Source organism: Rattus norvegicus, chromosome 4 (assembly GCF_021556685.1).
Source record: "Rattus norvegicus strain SHRSP/BbbUtx chromosome 4, alternate assembly SHRSP_T2T, whole genome shotgun sequence".
In the NCBI taxonomy this organism is placed as follows: Eukaryota; Metazoa; Chordata; class Mammalia; order Rodentia; family Muridae; genus Rattus; species Rattus norvegicus.
Window position 1 is genome coordinate 85,214,363 of NC_141537.1, and position 19,748 is coordinate 85,234,110.

At 50.1% G+C, this 19,748-nt stretch overlaps 1 protein-coding gene across 4 annotated transcripts in view; it reads right to left on the minus strand.

The window, feature by feature from the left end:
• Nucleotides 1–9,462: 9,462 nt before the first annotated feature.
• Crhr2 (corticotropin releasing hormone receptor 2) overlaps nucleotides 9,463–19,748 on the minus strand; it is a 43,076-nt gene continuing 32,790 nt past the window's right edge. For all 4 annotated transcript variants that reach the window (NM_001439349.1, NM_001439348.1, NM_001439350.1 and 1 more), the window contains 6 exon segments: nucleotides 9,463–10,887; nucleotides 11,817–11,858; nucleotides 12,261–12,396; nucleotides 12,585–12,670; nucleotides 18,575–18,647; nucleotides 19,432–19,492. In NM_001439349.1, the coding sequence (NP_001426278.1) occupies nucleotides 10,747–10,887; nucleotides 11,817–11,858; nucleotides 12,261–12,396; nucleotides 12,585–12,670; nucleotides 18,575–18,647; nucleotides 19,432–19,492 (539 nt within the window). In that variant the 3' untranslated portion in view covers nucleotides 9,463–10,746.

Consider the following 19,748-nt stretch of genomic DNA (forward strand, 5'->3'; position numbering starts at 1 on the left):
ATCAGAATGAACTGTACATTAAGTGAACTCATTGTCCAGGGATCCCTCTCACCTCACATTCTTATACACTAGCATTCACCCTTCCCTCTCCCCATGTACACCTTACAGCACGTTTCACCATGGCAAACAATCAGCAAACTGATGAGCTCATTAGGAAGGGAAGATGTATTAAACCTGTCATGGGATTTTCCTACCTTGCACCATAGAGGGATTCCAGCCAAAACTAAAGCTCTTCTCGTTCATCACGATCTACAGTCTGAGTGTGATCTGCAAGGCTACCCTTGCTCTGCTCTGCTTCTAGGAGCAGGTGTGCAAACCTCCCCAGAGAACCATGCCATCTCCAAGATGTATCTCCCCAGAGAAAGGACCATGGACAACGGCTCTGACCATTTATCGCTTTTGCACCTATGCAACTGGACGTAAGCACAGGTGTGCAAAACACTGTGTTCTAAATGAACAGACCTTTTGCACACATCTCTGCTCATGCCCGTTGGTTTAATTAAAGCCCACCTATCTCTTGATGTTTTTCTCTAAGGATTTTTAGATTGAAAGAAAAACATTTTTGTTTCAAACCTGTGCAGCAAATTGCAAGCTGAACACAGCTAGATTAGCCTGGCTTGGAAGCCATTCCTCCCTCCCAAACAGCGAAGTGACTCAGACTAATTAGTCCCACAAAACTCAAAAAGAACCCAGCAGTAGGTTACAGCTTAGGTTGGACTTAGGACACTTGGCCAAGTGTAACAGTTTTGTGTACAGTGCATGTCTGGCTTCTGGGGGAGTTTGACACCTTAAGGTTACCTGAGCCGTAGTAGCAAAGCACCGAGTATAGATAAGCATTTCATAAAGGGACTCGCCACCAAGTTGGAAAAACACAGATCTTGCTAATGTCATAAGGTGACACTTTGAATTCTAGGTGATGAGAACAGGGTCACCAGGGTGACCTTACTTAGGGTGGCATTGGCCACTATAATCTTAATGAGAGGCTCTAGAATGTGTGCCTGAGGACCAGATGCCCTGTAGAAAAGTTTGGTTACTTTAGGCCATATTGGTAAACTGCCTCAGGCTTCCATGGTTCTGGGCATAATGGGTGGGTGGGTGGGGGTTGGGGGGTTGAAACGATTACTACACAGCTTCCACCCTTGTTGAAAGTCTTGTTTCAAGCAGGTGTTTGGGACATTTTGCCAACATGGACATGAAATTGAATTGAAGATTCAGTGAGTAAATGAATAATTCTGCTCTGCCTCAAACTTCACATCCTGTTGCCTATCCAATAAGTCTTGGTTCTCGGGCTGCCTCTAAGCCGTAATCATGTTAAGACCACGTGAGTGGAACTAATGCCTTCTCCGGAAATTAGGATGCTGATTTCAGAGCTGTAGCAAGGTTTGCCTGAAAGGAGCACCCTGCAGCCTCACCATCCTGCCTACAGACCCCTCCCCCAGGTGGACACGTTGAAGAATGCATCTTTCTGAACTCCATTGCCTCCAGTTATGGTTCTCAGCCCTGACTGGGTGTTGGAACACCTCGAACTTGAAAAATGCTCTGTTCAGAGTCCCACCTTTCCCCACTAGAAAGTTTCTCTAGGGTGGATTTGAGTGTCAGTGTTTGAAGGAGTCAGGGGAGTTTCTACTTATTACTGTTGCCCTAGGGAACGTTTTTGCTTTGGCAAAGCTCCAGACAAGGGTCTTTTAGACTGAACTTCATGAGGACCTCGCCTATAGTGAACTGAGGGGATGGGACGAGTGCTGGGGTTTTAGTTTCCTCAGAGCCTTTCTGGAGCTTCGTCTTTGCTGGGTGGGAGTGGTAGACTCAGAGAGCAGAGAGGTAGAGGGGAGATCTGCGCCCAAAGCAGCTGCTTTCCGGTCCTCTCCCAGCATCCCTTGAGACAGCCTCCCTTAATTCTTGAGCCTCCATCTCAGGCCAGGAAGAGGAACCCAGCTCCCAGCACCTGGGCTCAGCACAAGGGAGCCAGTATAGATCTTCCTCTGCTCTCAAGTTTGTTAGATCTTACAACTCAATCACCAACAATGAGCTGTAAAGTGGTTATGCTAACTAAAACAATTTAGGCTAATTAAAACAGTTTTTTAGCTCATCAAAGCTTACTGCTTTGCATCCAAGTGCATTAAGTGACAGTGATACTAAGTAGAATGAAATTGTGTATGGGGGTGGTGGTGGGGGTGGGGAGAATGCACTGACCAAATCCAACCTAAACTTAACATTTTAAGGGGCTGCAATTTTGAACCAAGCCTGCAAATTCATGTATTCCATTGACCCATCTATCCTCAGGACTGACTCTCTTGACTCAAGAAAACCATTAACCCACCTGTACCTCAGATATAAACTGGGTGCCCTCTTACCGCCTTCTCAGACACTGCTCTGTCTCGCCGCCGCCACCACCACCACCACCGTTTGTTTTATTAGAAAGACTTGTCTAAATTTGTCATTTACAGTCTGTACCACACACAGTAGCTAAAGTGGTTTCACTCTGCCCTTCGACTCAGTGACTTTTCATTTCCCCCTAGGAGGGAACACTGTATTTATCCTTCTCTAACCCACTACCACTCTGCCACTGGTCCTTTCCTGGCACCCCAGCACCTCATGCCACTTTTTCTGTCACCACCACTGCTGGGGCTTTACACTTGAACTCACCCAACGGGACAAAGCATTCAAAAGGAGAAGCAATGTGCAGTAAGTTGGGTGTTAAAGTTGGTTTACTTTGAAATGGCTATCCCTTGCATATCATACACCTCAACCTTGGCTAGAACTGAAATCTCCATCTGGCAGAAGACCAGAAGCCACTAGATAGTTGATCAAATTCAGCAAGGACTCCTTTTTAGGGGAATGGAATCTTGATCCCTCAGAAATCCCTCACTGGAAAAACTCCAGCTCATACTGTGAATTGTAAACCATCTTTTCAGTTGGCATCAAGTAAATGACAGGACTAGCAGGCTATTTTAAAAAATTACCACAAAATTTAGGCAGTAAACGTAAGAGCCTCTGAAATGCGTGCTCTGAGAAAAGGTTCTGTGTAGACAGAGGACCCCAGAAGAAGTAGATTATTAGTTAACAGGACTAGATGTGGTCCTGCCTGCAAGCCCTTGCCAGGTTTGGCAAATGGCTACGGTGCAATGTGAGTGCGGCTCCTGAGGTACCTGGAAAAGCAGGGCCACCTGGTGCAGTTGATGTTGGTAGATCCTGGGGTTCCGTGGGTGCCTGCCAAGATGGTCAGGTTCCTGTGGCCAGGAACAAGGAACAGGACAGTTGATTCGAACTCCACACACACACACATGCCAAAATGCCACTCTCGTGTTAAAGATTCCATAGGGACCGTTTGATGGATTGTGGAGAGCTGGGTGTTGGAAGACTGGAACTAAATTGTCATGATCTGTCTTTAGTTCCCTACATAACCATTTACCGCGCACCTCTGAGTTTGACCTAACATCCTTGTGACTATTGGGTAAAATCCTTTGTGGAATGGGCAAATCCATAGCGTCTGCCAAAGGCTAAGAGTGTCAACAGACAGCATCTGAGGTCTACGACAGAGACTTTCCTGATTTGCTGTAATCTGCTGCTCACCTGGTATTCCACCAATGCAGTAGTTTTAAAGCGCCTTCATAGACGAGTTCCCTTTGCTCTGTTACCATGTTGGAACATGTTTTGTTGTGATGTATTTATTGGTTTTTTGTGGAGTAGCATGAAATTATCTCTGTTTCTGTACCGTGGTCACTCATATTTGATGTCAGAATAAACTGTGGCACTCATTTTGAGGTGAGAGCTACATTTAAAACAGGCAGTTGGTAAACAGCAGCAAAAGCAGAGATAGTAAAAGATATATTTCCAAAGGGGAAGGACGAAGTCAAGATGCTTAACTGGTCAGGCAGAGTATGGGTTTGGGGTTTTAGCATCCAGCATCAAAGACACTGGGGAGCATCATAGACACTGGGGAGCATCATAGACACTGGGGAGCATCATAGACACTGGGGAGCATCATAGACACTGGGGAGCATCATAGACACTGGGGACCATCACAGACACTGGGAACCATCACAGACACTGGGGAGCATCATAGACACTAGGGACCATCACAGACACTGGGGAGCATCACAGACACTGGGGAGCATCATAGACACTGGGGAGCATCATAGACACTGGGGAGCATCATAGACACTGGGGAGCATCATAGACACTGGGGAGCATCACAGACACTGGGGAGCATCATAGACACTGGGGACCATCACAGACACTGGGGAGCATCATAGACACTTGGGAGCATCATAGACACTGGGGACCATCACAGACACTGGGAAGTGTCACAGACACTGGGGGTCCTTTGGATAGTCTGGGCTTCCCAGTGGTGCTCTGTCACATGTTTCTGAGTCACAGGTCACCTTCAGACTCTGGAGTGTCCTTGTGCCTGTGTCAATGGTTCCAGCAATCCTAGTGGCCGTCTGCTAATGTGTATTTTCTCTATGATAATTCCACAGCCTTTGTATAAACCCTTTGGACCTCAGGCTTCACTCCCTGCCTTACAGTGGTGGGGCAGGGAGAAGACACATGGGAGACAGGCAAAGGCCCTTGAAACTCATTCCATCGCCTGCCTGTGTGCAGTTCACATGTCTTGAGTGGCGTTCAGGTCTGAGTGGGACTCAGAGCTCCCACGATTCCACCTGCTACTAAAGTTCCCCTGCTCCTACTAATCAGGCCCAGTCATCACTGGCTTAAGTTTTCCTTAGTATGAGGAGGTATTGTAATTTTATCTTGAGGCCAGGGCTTTCTAAACTGGGCTTCTTGGTTCCTCTAAAGATTTCTATGGAAGTCTGAACTTTTCTATTGAAAGGGACGTCACATTTCCCTGGTGTTCACAGCCCAAAGGAAGTTCAGATCTGCCTGCCAGTCCCAGGAGAACGTCTCACTAGACATGCCTCCTTTGTGTGAATCTCTCTAGAGATCTGCACGTCATGCCCTCAGGTATAAAGACCTTGACATGGAAGTCTAAAGGGAGCTTGAGGCTCCCTTACAGTCTGTCTCAAGCAGATATTCACCCAGAGGATACACCCAGGGCTGGGTGTCCATTTGCTTAGACTCACAGCATGGTCTCCATAAGGTGCATTCCAGAGGGACAAGTGGCAATGTGAATTTCTGTAAGCACAAGGTACCTGAGTGGTCAGGATACATCTGGAAAGGTCACAGCAGGGATGCTCACGGCTCCCCACTTGGCCTTCCCCTGAGAACTCAGAGGCTGGAACTTGGTTAATGGGAAACAGTGAGGAGTCTGAATTGTTCTGCCCTCCTAGGCAGAGGATTTTCTGTGTGGTCCATGATGCATAGGTGCTGATGGGAGACCGGGCCTTGGAGAACACCAGAGGAAGCCTTACTTAGTGCCCTGCAAAGCTAGTTAAGGGCAGTTTGTTACTTTGCCACCTTCCCAGCAACAGTGAGGGGCAATTTTACTTCCAGACCAAGAATCATTAGCTTGCCCCTGCCTATGCTTCTGTGTGGATTCAACCAGCAGGCACTGAGATGGGACTCAGGACTCTGCTGGGGAAGGTCCCTTCTATTCCAGCTCTCTTCCCAAGTGGCAGGTGCTAACATTAGGGGTCACCATTCTTTATTCCAGCTGCATTTGTGGATCTTTCTCGTATAGCAAGACAATTTTGGGTTAAGTAGGGTGAACATGTACTTTATTGTTCAAACCCAGACACATGTGAGAGGGCCAGGACACAGGTGTAAATTTATCTGGTTGCATCCTTAGGAGCTGATGAAGTGTGGACTGCATCCTCTGCCATTGGGAAGTCAGGTGTCATCTGGACTTGAGACCTCCAATGAGATGATAGCTATGATTCAGACAGGATCTTACTAGGTAACTGTGGCTTTGAACTTATATGTGGCTAAGCTGGCTTTGAACTTGATATCCACCCACCTCTTCCTCCGGATTGCTGAGATTGCTGTCCAGCCACTACATCCTCAGGAAAGGGTTACGCCATTTATTTAGTGGTGCTGTGGGTCAAGCCCGGGGTCTTCGAAACACTCTACCAAAGACCTACACTCTGAGTCCTCTGTTGAAGATTCTATAGGATGTGACAGAAATACCCTCAAGATCCTCATTTCTGTCATTCCCATGAAATGGAAAAGAGGGGTGCTCTATTGGGACTGGCCTCTGGCTTCGATGGGAGATCAGGGTAGGGATAGAATGAAAGACGAGGCTTTTCCCTTTGTCAGTGCTGATTGCTTTCTTTGTGCCTTTGATCTGCCTTGCTAACACTGGACCCCTGTGCGTTAACCCAATGCAAGTGGAACAATAAAAGGGACTAGATGTTCAGTGGATGGTTAAAGAGTTCTAGGAGGCAGTAAGGGACAGCATAGTCCCCAGCGATACCTACTCCAGCAGTAGTGTCTGTTGCAGGAGCACCTAGAGGCACATGTCTGACTGGATCTCTGGAAGTGGTGGTTGGTCAGGCTTTGCCAGAGAGAGGCTGAGGCCATGGGTGGTTCTGTGAGGAGCACCATGTTTGAGCCCTGTATCGAGAGCTTTGCATTGCTTATGAAATCTGCCAGAAAACCTGGAGGGATCCGCCCACTCCTCCTGCTAATTATCATCTTTAAGTGATGATGACCCCCACAAGAGAATAAGGGGTGACCTCATGGGCAGAGCCTAGAAACTATACTGTCCACACTGATGAGCAAATAAATACACTGTTAAACAGGCCTCCTCCTCTCCCATTATAGCTGCCTTCAAACAGAGGATTCAGAGACCCCTCTTGCCTTGGCTTTCTATAGCATCCAAACACACACACACACACACACACACACACACACACACACACACACACACACACACACACAGAGTGGAAAAGGACTCAATGACTTCCTTGCCTGTTAGCTCATGCTCAGAGCTCACGGCTACCAGGGAGTGGGAGTGTTTGACTGCTTTGCAGTTCCTGGGTTAACTGAGTCTTTTTTTTTTTTTTCCTTTTTTTTTTTTGGAGCTGGGAACCGAACCCAGGGCCTTGCGTTTGCTAGGCAAGCGCTCTACCACTGAGCTAAATCCCCAACCCCTCAACTGAGTCTTGAAACACTAAACTCTAGAGAGACTTGTTTCTCCATCCTGGACAAGTACATATTTGGTTTTGGTTTTTGGTTTTGGTTTTTATTTACTTTGTACTGTCTTAGCTCTATCAGAATCCAATTTCTCCATGCCATGTCAGCCACCTTCTACAGGACCCTGGGGCTGTAGAGATTTCAGGCCTTCAGTAGCTAGCTTTTCTACCATGGATTCTTCCCCAAAGCACCCTGGGAAATGCTGTCCTCATCCCCCAACACAGATGCTCCATCACTCACCACAGTTATAATTTACCAGTGTTTACAGACCCAGCAGGCACTCTCTGGCCTTCTTTAGGAAGGGCCCTCTGGGCTTGGAAGTAGGCTGGGGCTCAGTCTGCAGTCTCACTACTAGGAAGACCATTTGGATTAGGATGAGGAATTTGCCCTGTGTGCTCCCTCGATTTCTAGAGCAGGGTGGGTGGAAGGGCTAAACAAAGCCTGAGGGCCTGCTGGGTCTGGGTGTTAGAAGTTGTTCTGACAGAGTCTGATAATGAGGCTTCTTTCCAGAAAGGCCACAAGTGAGGGACTAACAGCACAGAAGACTGCAGGACTTAATGAGGACTGACTGGGCTGTAGGGAGCAGATGCTGAGTGAGGTTAATGAGTGGAGACCCAGAGAGATGGCCGAATGCCTCTGGTGGCATTTTGAGGACACGCCTCAGCCAGGGCTATGACCAGGGCCTAGACAGCAGAGCAGGGCTGGGGTGAAGTCTCTACCCAACTGGTCTGTAACTTGAGGCTTCTCATGGTGCCAATATGGGTAGCACTGTCCCACCCAGCATAGATCAAGACCCCTGAATCCTCTAGGTAATAATGAATGGTACCAAGGAGGGCATCTGAGGTGCACTGATGGTACTGAGGGAGGAAGGCATCCAAGGAACACTGGTGGGTGGCACTGAGGCTCTGTGGCATCCGCTCTGATGAATCCCCTATCTCTTCCAGTCTCAATAGCTCTTCGAATGGCCTCTTGGGGCGAGCCATTTACACCTCTTTGCTTCTAAGAGAGCATCCATGATGCTAATGAATTCAGCCCTCCCTGTTCCTCCAGCTAGGCAGGGAGAGTTTGCAGGGCATGCATGACTTTGTCTCTTGAGAAAGCCAAGCCTAGGCACTTCTGCCACCAGGACAAGATAAGCAGAGCCACAGCCTTGCCCACAGCACTCTCTAGAGCACTGCCAAGTGGGAACCGCCTCGTTGCCAGCTCCCACCATTACCCTACACACGAATCAGGGAACAGATACACTGCCTGGGGACTTGGAGCTTATCGCAGGATCATTTTCTGCTCATTCTTATCAGTCCCATATAAAGAAGGCTCAAGAGGCGACTGATAGAGCATTTTTGACGATGGATCGCCAGGCAATTTGGGACATACATCCCAGAAGCAGTATATAGATGTGAGTGGTGTGCCTATAGCTGCCTGTTTATTTGAAAAGCCTCAGCACATACAGCTGTAAAAAAGGAAAGACAGGAGGAAGAAAAGAAAGAAATTGATCCTGAGTTCGGACTCATTCCTGCTGTGAAATGCATGGATCCCCGAGCAATTAAACGTCCGTGCATTTGTTTGAGGTGTGATTTCAATATACCTTCCATTCTAGGTTTAACAATTACTTATAAAAAACTGTCTATGATTATCAATATCTAGGCTCGGCAAAATGGTTCAGCAGGTAACGGTGCTTGCCCCAAAGCAAGACCGTCTGAGTTTGATCCTAAGGACCCACACTGGTGAAAAGAGAATACTGTCTTTCAAAAATTTTCCTCTGACTTTACACACCAACAATGGCACGCATGCACCCCCCCCCAATGAAATAAGAAAGTGTTTTTTTTCTTTTGTTTAAACTTTCAATATCCAATGTGGCTTTAATAAATTGTTTATATTTAAAAATACTTTTAACCGTGTGTCTATAATCCTAGCACTCAGAAGACAGAGGCAGGATTTTAAGTTCGAAGCAAGCCTGAGCAAGTATGAGTCCAGCCTGATCTAAATAGTGAGGTCCTGTCCAGCAAATGTAGAAAAATAAAAGTTGTGACAGGGCAATCTTGAAGACTCTGAAAAATCCCAAGAGCCTGTCAGAGAAGTTTGATAAGCCAAAAAGTCCTCTAAAAATAAAATTCCCTAGGGATGGGGGGTGGGGATGAAGGAGAAGGCTAGAAAGAAAAGAGGCAACACAAACCACCTGCTGACAAAGTGTTTGAAGACAGGTGACAGTGGCCCTGGAATCAGGCAGTGTCTAGGTGTCGTTTGGTGTGTTTTAAAGTGCTGTGACAGTTTTCTTCTAAAATTCAAATACCTACCAAATGTCAGAAACCACATCTTTTCATGCATTAAAATGTATCAAATGTCAAACTAAAAATGTGTAAGGCGGGATAAGTTTTCAAAGTTTATTTTTGTGGGGTACCTAGACAAGGGGCCTTTTCAAGTCCGTCAGCTCCTCCCTCCCCCCTCTTCTGCTTCGGGGACAGGGGAATGGAAGTGGAGCCTGCAATCAAGTTGTTTCTTCTTGCTGTGAAGCCTGAGGGCCCTTGCCTCCTTTCCGTCCCAGTTCAGAATATTTGTCCCTGACACAGGCAGACTCGGCATTGGAGATGGAGCCGATGCCACCCTTGACGAGGTGACCAGGGTGATTTGGGCCCTTTGAATCTGAAGACTCCAGTCTCCAAGCCTACCACAGGCCACAGGAAGGCCTGCTTCGGCCTGGTCCTAAGAAGAGGGACATAGCTCTGTCCTGTAGACATTCTACCTTTCTCATTGACTCACATTATCTCTCCAATGTCTAGTTGCTTGAATTGAAGGCAGTCAGCTCCACAGACGCCTGGCTGATGTCTCCGAGAGCCTGGGGTCCTTGTTTCAGTCACTCCCAGACATACTCTAATTTGGGGGATCCTCACCCTCTGTTACCCTCTGGCAATTCTGTTCTCCTTCTGCCTGGCACTGTGTATATGATTGGCATGAGAGTGTAGCTATCCCTCTATCTCACTTCCCACAGTCTAGGTCCCCAGACTGAGCCCAGACCGATGGGGGGGGGGGTCTCTCAGGAGGGATGGCAGACTGACTGGAAGCCAGCATTCTCCTGGAGACACATGGGGAAGAGGACCGGGGAAGAAGAAGAGGGGTAGCTTGGTGAAGGGCTGGTACTGAAAAGGGAGACTTCTCTGCTAGACGGTCCGGGGGATGAAGTTCAGATGAGTTCATGCTTGTCTCCCTCACCTTTAGAGGGCGCCCGCACGTGAGGAGATGGGAAGCAAGGAGCAGAGCCAGCTGTGGGTGCTGTGAGTGGGGCAATCGCTGTGTGACTTGGCCAGGCCCCTGCCTGCTCCAGTCCTCAGTTTCTTCAGATGTAAATGGTGCTGCAGTGAGGATCCCACAAAAGAGGCTGGGTGCACAGAGGCTTGATGGTGTGAGATCTCCCCCTTCTGAGGGTCCCGTGGTGTCCCTCTGCTCCCTTTTGCTTGGAGATGTGTGGCTGCACTGGGCCCTGGTCTTTCAGAGCCTCCATTTCATAGTTTTCCTTTCCTTCCGGCAGGAGAGTTCATCCACCCCCCCTTCTCCTGCACCCCAAGGGTCAGTGTAGCAAGGAGGACCCAGGGAAGGCTGTGAAGAATGAGGAAGCCGCCTCGGTGGTGGAGTGCTGGGCAGATGGGTGACAGGGGATCACACGGCAGCTGTCTGCTTGATGCTGTGGAAGCTGATCCTGGTGGGCGATGTGGGAATGGACATGGCCCGGGCCACAGGCACTCGGAGGGCGTGGTGGTCCTGCCAACGGTGCCACCGCTTTCTCAGGGCGGAGCGCACCTGCAGGGGAGGAGAGTCGTCCACCTCTGCCATCCTCTATCCCCATCCCAAGAACTTTTAAAGTTGCCTGGGATGGCCCTGGGCCTCCCACCCTCACTCCAAGGGGCTAATGAAGCTCCAAGCTAAGGTCCTCCCCTGAAGGCTGTGCCCTCTCCTGGAGAGGCCAATGCCTGCTTAAGGCTCCAGTTGCCCTGTCACCATGAACTAGGCACCTATGGTGGCAGGCCCCTCAGCTCAGCAGGCATCAGGCCCAGCTCTCTGTCCACCAGGAAAAGCCTCTCCCCGCCCCCTATGCAGCCCTGCCTTCTCTTCCATTGTCTAATGGACAGCTCCTGGCTCAGTCATTTCTACACCCGAGTCTCTTCTGTTTGTATTAAAATGGAAGACAACAGCTTCTTCCTGAATGTTCGTGTGTGCGTGCATGCGTACGTGCGTGTGTATACACACATGCATGTATGTTTCCAATGAGCACCAAGGCATGTATGTGGAGGTCAGCTTTCATTCAGGAGTAGATTCTCTTCTTCCACAATGTCAGTTTGAGGTGTTGAATTCTGGTCCTAAGCTTTGGCAGTCATTCACCAGCCCCTGCCAGTTTCTTCTCTGCTGCTTGGATGACATATGCCACTGCATGTTTTTCTGAAAGCTTCCTTCCCTTTGTCATCCCCTCTGTCTGGCTTCTACAGGCCCTGCTGTCTGGGGACCTCGCTCCCTGGCTCTGAGGGCATACACTGAGCACAGACACAATATTTCTGGCTTGTGTATTTGACCTAAACTGGGTCTGCTTCCCTAAACCCCATCTCCTATCAGATGCAGTTGAGAAAAGCCAGCGATGAAGCCCTTCAGAAAGGCTCAGCAGCTTGACTGGACCAGCTGGGAGAGCACCTAAGAGACCTGAGCCCCTAGACCACCCCAAAGGCCGTGTCTCCTACCTCTCCATTGAAGAAGCAGTAGAAAACGGACACAAAGAAACCCTAGAGTGGAAGAGAAGAGACATCAGGCATCTGCTGAGGGGTCAGTGCAGCTGCAGGTGTGGGAGGACACAGGATGGCTGGGGCACACTTCCTAGAATCCAGGGCTCAGAAGTCCTGGGTTCAGACAAGGGATGCAGTTATACCGGGGGGTGGGGGGGGCGGTGCTCTAAGCTGGTGCAATCTCTTGCCTCGACATCCTGAGCTTGCCCTAGGTATTGTCAGAAACGCTAAGACAGTTAAACCCCAGCATGGGGGTGACACAACCAGAGCATCTGGGGCCAAATGGGGTTCTGGATGTGCAAGCGCTTGTGTCTCAGTGCTCATATAACTGATCCTAGCTTGTCGGCCTCAGTGTTAGTATCCAGGCCTGGGGTGTGCCCCACTGCTGCTGGGGGTGCCTACCTGAAAGGACTGCAGGAAAGAGTTGAAGTAGATGAACACAATCTGTGACAGGTCGTCCTCTCCAGGATTGACAAAGAAGAGCATGTAGGTGATGCCCAACAGGGGGAGGAGGACCAGGGTGGCCTTCACTGCCTTCCTGGATGGGGAAGCAAGAGAGTGAGGGCAAACCTGAGCTCACCTATAGGCAGGACTCTCTCAGCGGGGAAGATGAGTTACCCTGCTTTGAACTAGCAACAGCAGGGGTGAGAACCCCAAGGGCTCTGGTGAGAGGACCCTCTTGCTTCTTCTATGCCTGTCAGGTCAAGGTGTCCAGCATTTCCGTACCTGTACTGGATGGTCTCGGATGTGGTGGAGGCTCGCAGTTTTGTCATCAGGATCCTGACGATGTTGAACAGAAACACAAAATTGATCTGGAAGAAAGCAGAGAGGGACATGGGAAGGTATGTAGTGGGGGTGGACTGAGAAACAGATTCCCTGACACATGCCTCCTAGACACAAGCTCCAGCACCAGGCACCTTCTTTGGTCGCCCATCTTCTGCTCCTTCCTAGCAGAGTAGGAAGGCACCCATTGACTCCAGGGTCTGCCCTCCACTCACAGCCCAGCCAGCCAGGTGGGTGGGAGACTTGACCACTCCTCTGGAGTCACTACTGAGAACTTCAACCCCTGCCTTGCTCCAAGACTATACGGAACCACACCCTAGATCTCTGATCTACCTCTCTTGGTCACAGGGTCCTTACTTATTGGTGGAGGATCTCAGGGGCCCTCAAACTGTCACCAGCTCTAGGTTGGTCAAAGGTCCTTTCACCTCTGCCCCAGGGGGGAAGGGGACACAGGCCAGATGGAGTTATTAGTCTCTACTACTCCTTCTCCTAGGTATTCCTAAGCCTTCAGACACCCAGGGGTGAGGAAGATAAATGGGCTGCTCAGCAGTGCTGGGAAAGGACTAATTAATCTTCATCTGGTGTTTTCCCTTAACACCAAAGACACTCCCGCCTCTGACTGCCATGGGTCTGCTGGCTCCTGAGTCAGCTTCCTGCTGCATGGGTCTCTGTGGCTCTCCAGCGTCTCTTGCTCTCTGAAGGGGGATCTCAAGGGTCAGTAAATTGATCAGCTGGTCCCCATGGCTGTCGCTCTGTGTGGGTGTTCATATGTGCTTGTCTCAGAGTGGGTCTTTGTGCGACCATGCATATGTGTCTATCAGGGAACACTGTGTACCTGCATTTCTCTTTATGTACTGCTAAGTGCGGGTAAATGGGAATGAGATGTGTGCATGCCTGTTGGGACTCTTTCCCCAGAAAGTGTTCATAAGCGAGTAGCCTAGAGATGTCTCCTGGCCTGTCTGTGTGGAGACACATGCCCCCCAGTCTCTGTCTAGAAAAATCCATTGCTTCTACAGATTGATCCAGCCCTTCCAATTCTCCCACACTATATATAGATTTGTGGCAAGGAGTAAGGGACATCACTATGTATCGGCTTTGGAGTCGACTGTCCCCAAGCTGGACAATAGAGTGACTGGAGAACTCAGACTCCCACCTCCCTACAGCCTCACTGCTCTCTCACATTCATGTCTAGAATATGGCCTAGGGAGCCCACAGATGGCTGGGAGGAAGAAAGAGGTTATTCATGGCCTGCTGCCTGCTTTCTCTCAAGGCTCACCTAGCCTAAGGTAACAAAAAGTTCTCGTTCTTTTTCCAGGTCTTTCGGATGTCTCTGAGAGTAGAGACTGTTGAAATAAAAAGGTATTCAAGTTTCTACAAATATTTCTTGCACTGAATATCATTCAGTTCACTAATTGGTTCCTTCAATTGTCTACCCAAATGTTTCCTCTCTCCATTAACCTGCCAAACAGCCATCCACCTATCCAACCACCCTCCCACCAAACACTTCATTCAGTTTTCCACCCATACACCCAACTCGTTTTTGCCAATCCATCCGTCCATCCATCCATCCATCCATCCATCCATCCATCCATCCATCCACCCACCCACCCACCCATGTACCCAGTAGTCACTGAGCACTTCTTGGCCACAGGGCCCTGTTCTCTGTCATGAAGGTGGCAGGAAAGGTGGCTGATATGGAGTGTCTAGGAGACCCTGCCCTCCCCTTTCACTAACAGGCTCCCCTCACCTGATTTTGTGCCGCCTGGATCTTTATAGGGTCTACATCTCAGACAACTTCCTCTCTCTCCAGAGAGCACTCTGAGCACTCCAGACCACACGAAGCTCTTCAGTACTCCATCTTAACACCCCCTACACCCCAAAGCAAAACACACCAGCCTTCAATGGACCATTCTACTCATACCTTGTCCAACTGGCTCAGCCAATTACCTTTCCACGCCACCCTCTGCACTGGGGCATCATTGGAAGGCATATGGACAGGCAGACACTGTCTGCTCACAGAGAACTATGGCCTAGCTTCTGATGGGAAGGGACTGTGTTTTTCGTAGGGACTCACTCAGAAAAGGCTGGAGACACGGCACTAAAATAAGCAAGCTGAGCATCGGTGACAGCGTTAGCTGTGAAAGTGGAGAGCTTCCAGTCAGAGGCAAGACCAGGAGAGACTAGGATAGGATTGGGGTGAAGGAGCCAGCCCCTGTTGGGGCCAGAGTAATGCTTCTTGTGGGAGTCAAGACCAGCTCCGGGAGGTGGAAGCCCAAATAGGAAAATCCAAGCCCTTCAACAAGTCTCTTGCAGGACACTCCCATCCATCCTGGAATGTTCTTACGGTAGCCCACATGGCTGGATTTTGAGACAGCTGGGGTGCACAGGTGAGGCTAGCTCCCCTAAGAAGCTCTCATGGAGAAGTCTCATCTTTCCACACCCCCAACATTGGTGGCTCAGTACCACAGAAATTTGGAAGCAGACACTCCATCTGCTTCTTCTCAGGAACTCAGTGAAGTGGGTACCAGGCCTAGAGAGGGCCTGTGTCTGGAAGGTGGTGGTAGGGATCAAGGCAGCCACCGTGTGAGAAGAACTTTTCCACCATGGAGGAGATCTTGTCTTGACTCCCGCAGTGCGAGCATGTCAGTCCGTATTGTCTTGTGACAGGACAGGCCTGGGGAAACCTATCCCTGCCCAGAGCTCGACCATGAAGAGCTAGGGCTCACATCACTCCAAGTGCAGTCCCAAGCACTACACAGCTCTTCTGCAAGCCACATCCTCTTTAACTAGCAGGCACTACCACAAGCCATGCTTTACAGACGTACGGGTGCAACAGACTGACTGACCCACCAAGCCAAAGGCAGCAGGGTTGGCCTCAACAGCCTCCTCTCAGCCCTTACACGTTGCTCTTGCAGGAGTTACGGAAATGTGGGCAGACAGGAGCTGGCTATGCTTTTACATTCATCTGACTCCCTTCCCCCCATCAGTGGTCTGTGCCCAGCAGGCTTTGTGTGCTCCAGGACCTGCTGAGGAAGAGTCCAGGGCACTAGCATATGCCTGAGACCCCACCTCCACCCCAGTCCTCACACTGACCCCATGAAACATCCATGCATTATAGCTGGTACCAGCCAGAGTTCCCTCGGGTTCACACCATGCACTCAAGAGACTACAGCCATTTGTCCCACATGGCACAGGGAACAGCCTTGACAGTCACCATAATCCAAGGCAGAGAAAGTACAAAGCCAGCCTTCTGCTTCTGCACCCTCAATAAGTAAGGCTCCTAAGCCCGATGGAGGGGAAAGTACATAGTAAGTCCTTCTGCTGGTTCACAAGAGCCTCTTTGTTACCAGATTCTCACTGCAAGCACAGGCTGAGAGAGAGGCAGGGGACAAAGCGGGAGGCCAGATAACAGGAGAGGTGACTTTGGTTCATCCCTCCGTGGGCTTCAGACTTGGTTCCTGCCATCTTTAAGCTGGTCACCCCTGGCCTCAGAGACATCGCTAGCCTTCCCTCTCCTGGGTCTGAGCAGGCTGTTCCAAGTGTTGAGCTTGTCTCTTCCTTTGGTTTTTCACTCATCTTGCACCACACCTACTTCAGGGCCACACCTGCCTGCTCTCCATGGATCTGTCAAGCCTGGGGCCCTTCGTGATGGACACCCCCGGGAGACTAGTCCTCAATAGTCCATCACTACATACAGGGCGCTGGCTAGGACAGGCGAAGAGCTCAGATAGCAGCACACTTCCGCTCCCAGCAGCTGTGCACACCTGATGTTATTTTCAGGACCCCAGATGTGCATAGCTAAGACCCCTGGATGTTGTTACCCGTGTATGTTGCTGGAGCAGGCTGAGGCCTCAAGCATCTACATTAGTAATAGCTATGGCCAAAAGCTATGGGTACTTTGGGAAGGCATGTGGAGTAAGCACTCGCCATTCAGGAGTCACAGAGCCCAGAATCAGTTAGTCAGACCTAGTGTCACATGATGTAGATGTCTAGCCTGTGCCCTTTGGGCCCGAGAGCACTTGCAGGGAACAGTGCTCAGTCTGAGGCTTTCTCTAGTGTCATGGGGATGGTTCTGTGTGAAAACAGGGTAGACTGAAGATGTGCTGAGTTAGTAGTCTTGAGGCAACATCCAGGGAAGATTAAATAGGACAGTCTACCACCCCTTCAAAGGGACATGTCTAAGACCTTTGTACACAGCTCTTCCAAGGTGCCAGGTTGAGACCAAGGTAGTAACCCTAACTGGGCTTGCTCTCTTGCCTAGCCCCTCTGTAATCCCCTGCTGTGGATCCCGAGACCACCTCTAGTGAACTCCTGGCTCTAAGTGTGGCTCTCCAGGTTCAAATCCCCATGGTTTCACCTGAATTTTTGTGGCCTTAGGCAAGTCACAAACCACAGATTGCCTTGAAGATTGGTGCAGAGAGACAGCCCTGGTTATAAAGCCATGTGTCAGTTGTAATGAACGAAGAGCCTTTCTTCACAATAACCTTCTAGGCAGTGGTCAGGTTTCTCCTGAATCCAGAAATAAATGACGACAACCCTCTAGAGAACAGGAGAGGCAGGCAAGCCACGCAGGCAGGGAGGTGAGCAGGAGGCTAGCTCCTGGGCCTCAGCTCCACTAACTGCCTGTAACCTTGGGTTTATTGCTGCAATGGGCAGTAGCATTTCTCCTATGTAGCAAATGTGTGAGCATTAGAAGTGCTGGGAACAGAACCTGTAGGAGGGCTCAGCTCAGATCCTGGAAACTTCTGCTAGGATAAGCAGCTGCCTCCAAAGGAAGGGGTGTGCAGGCAGAGAGGGAGGTATATTTGGGCAGTTGGGAACTGGGCTCCCAAACGCTTCCTCCCTTCTTTATGATTTGCTCACTACCTGGACAACAGTATTAAGCTGGAACTCATTCCCAAGCCTTTGGTTCCCATCCAGGCCAGCCTTCCTTGGCTGGGTCCCAGGTTTATCAAAAACCCCGGTCCTTTACACAAGCTCCTGGCAGCTGGCTAGGAGGTTTTCATTCTCATTGAGGGGTGAGTGAGTCACCGCAGCTGCTCGTCCAAGGACAGTCCTTCCCTCACTGCTGACAAAGACCAGCCTCTGCCTAAGTGAGTGGAGCCCTGCCCGAAGGTGGGTGGAAACCTTCCTAGTCATCTTCAGCTGATGTCCATCAAGGACACTCTAAAGATGGGATCCAGTGACTCCAACAGTCACAGGAGAGCAAGAGTCAGAGAACGGAAGAGCTAGACGGCACTTGTCGCCATGATAGACAAAGGAAGGCTGGATAGGCACCTGCTATGTGCAAGAGGAGGGCTCCATGGCCCTTTAAGAGAGCTGGCACTCATGGAAGCCTAAAATAAAGCTTATATAAATGCCAATTTCTTATGGGGCTTTTTGTATGTTTTTAAATGTATGATATATAATGGGCTCCTTTTTTTCCCCTAGAATGCAGCCACTACTTAAACTCCATCTTAATTAAAGCTTGTTGTGCATTAAAGATGTGATGGCAATTATATCTTAGATGTGAATACACTTGGCAAAGGGCGGGGAGCTGGTCTAGGAACAATTGCTCATTACACCGCATTCTGGAATCTACTGCCAGCTTGAGGGCGGTGGGCGGGGCCCTAGAGGCTGCTCCTGGGGGCAGAGGAACTGAGCTCTGTGTTGAACAGAAGCTGGCTCACCTGTCACTTGTACCAACTTGCCTACCTTCCTGTCTCAGCATTGGACCTGGTAAGGAACATATGACCCGGGAAGGCGCTAGAACCAACCAGACAGACCATTTCTCCACCTAAAGACAATAGCAAAGAAAGTCTGGAGCCTTGTGCAGGCTGCCACAGGTAGAGCCCATAGGAGAATCAGTGGGTAGAGCACAGGATGGTGCCTCTGTCTGGGTGGATCTCTTGCTAAGTTCCTAATGCCCCAGCCCATTAATCCAGAGGACGTACGAGGAGCACGAGGATGATGGGGCCCTGGTAGATGTAGTCCACTAAGTCACCAGGTTCCTTGCCAAACCAGCACCTGCAAAAGATAGGACAGCTGAGGTGGACACAGATTCTGAACTCATGAGGTCTCTCCTGTGTTGTGTGACCCCTCCTGAGCCCCAGTCTCAGGGCAGTTCTTGGTGGATGGCCACATGCATAAACTACCCTAGCAAGGCCCTGCCCTGTCTTTTGTTGTATCTGGTGGGGTCGACTTCTTACAGCCAGTCTCAGGGCTTGCCTGGAGCAGGGGTTGGGGTGGGGCATCCAGGACTGGCATGCAGCAGGTATAGGAACCAAGGGGGAGCTGGGTTCTTCTTTACTGGTCTATGGGCTGGCTGTCCCATGCCACTTGCTGTTTGTAGAACCTGTGCTGTGTGCCAGACACTCATGGCACAAAGCTGCAGGTGTGGATATGGGACCTTCTTCAGCGCTGGGCCCAGCCCGTTGAGCTGAGCTGCAAACCAGGGAAGGCGCCTACTGCCTGTCAGGTCACTGGCAGCTGGAGATGCTTTGGGACCCTGAGCTAAGTTTCTGGTTCTTCCAACAAAGGTTCACCCAGTGCAGGTCAGACTCAGAGAGTCATCTCAGAGCACCCAAAATTTCTGGTCTCTGTTTGAGCACCCTTGAGAGAAAGCTTTCTCCTGCAGAGACAGCCCTCTATTTCCTGAGCACCTTTTGCCTTTACGAGACTTTCCTCGTGCTAAGGTCCTTAAATGTGACCCCACTCAAGTGCCAATTACCGCCTCTAGTCCCTGTGACCTCATGGGGGAATTGCTGTCATCTGGGCTCTCAAAACCCCCAGGCCAGCCTCTCCCACTTACTGCTCATTCTCATAGTAGAGTTTGCCAACTGCCCAGGCGACAATGATAGGGCAGGGTATGCCTGAAAGGAGAGACATGGGCTGCAGGGGATGGCCACATGCACAGACACCCTCCTGGAGTGTCAAGGCGGGACATCACAGGGGCCTGGGATTGTTTGATGCCTTCCAACTACAGGCCACCCGTGACCCTATGGTGCTTGTCCCGGCTCCTGCCCCAACTCTCAGCCATCTCTCCAAGCAGAGTATGGCGCAGTGAACAAGTGTCTTTGGGCTGGTCACCTTGGGTAGGAGGAAGGCTTTCTGGAATGACTTCTGGAG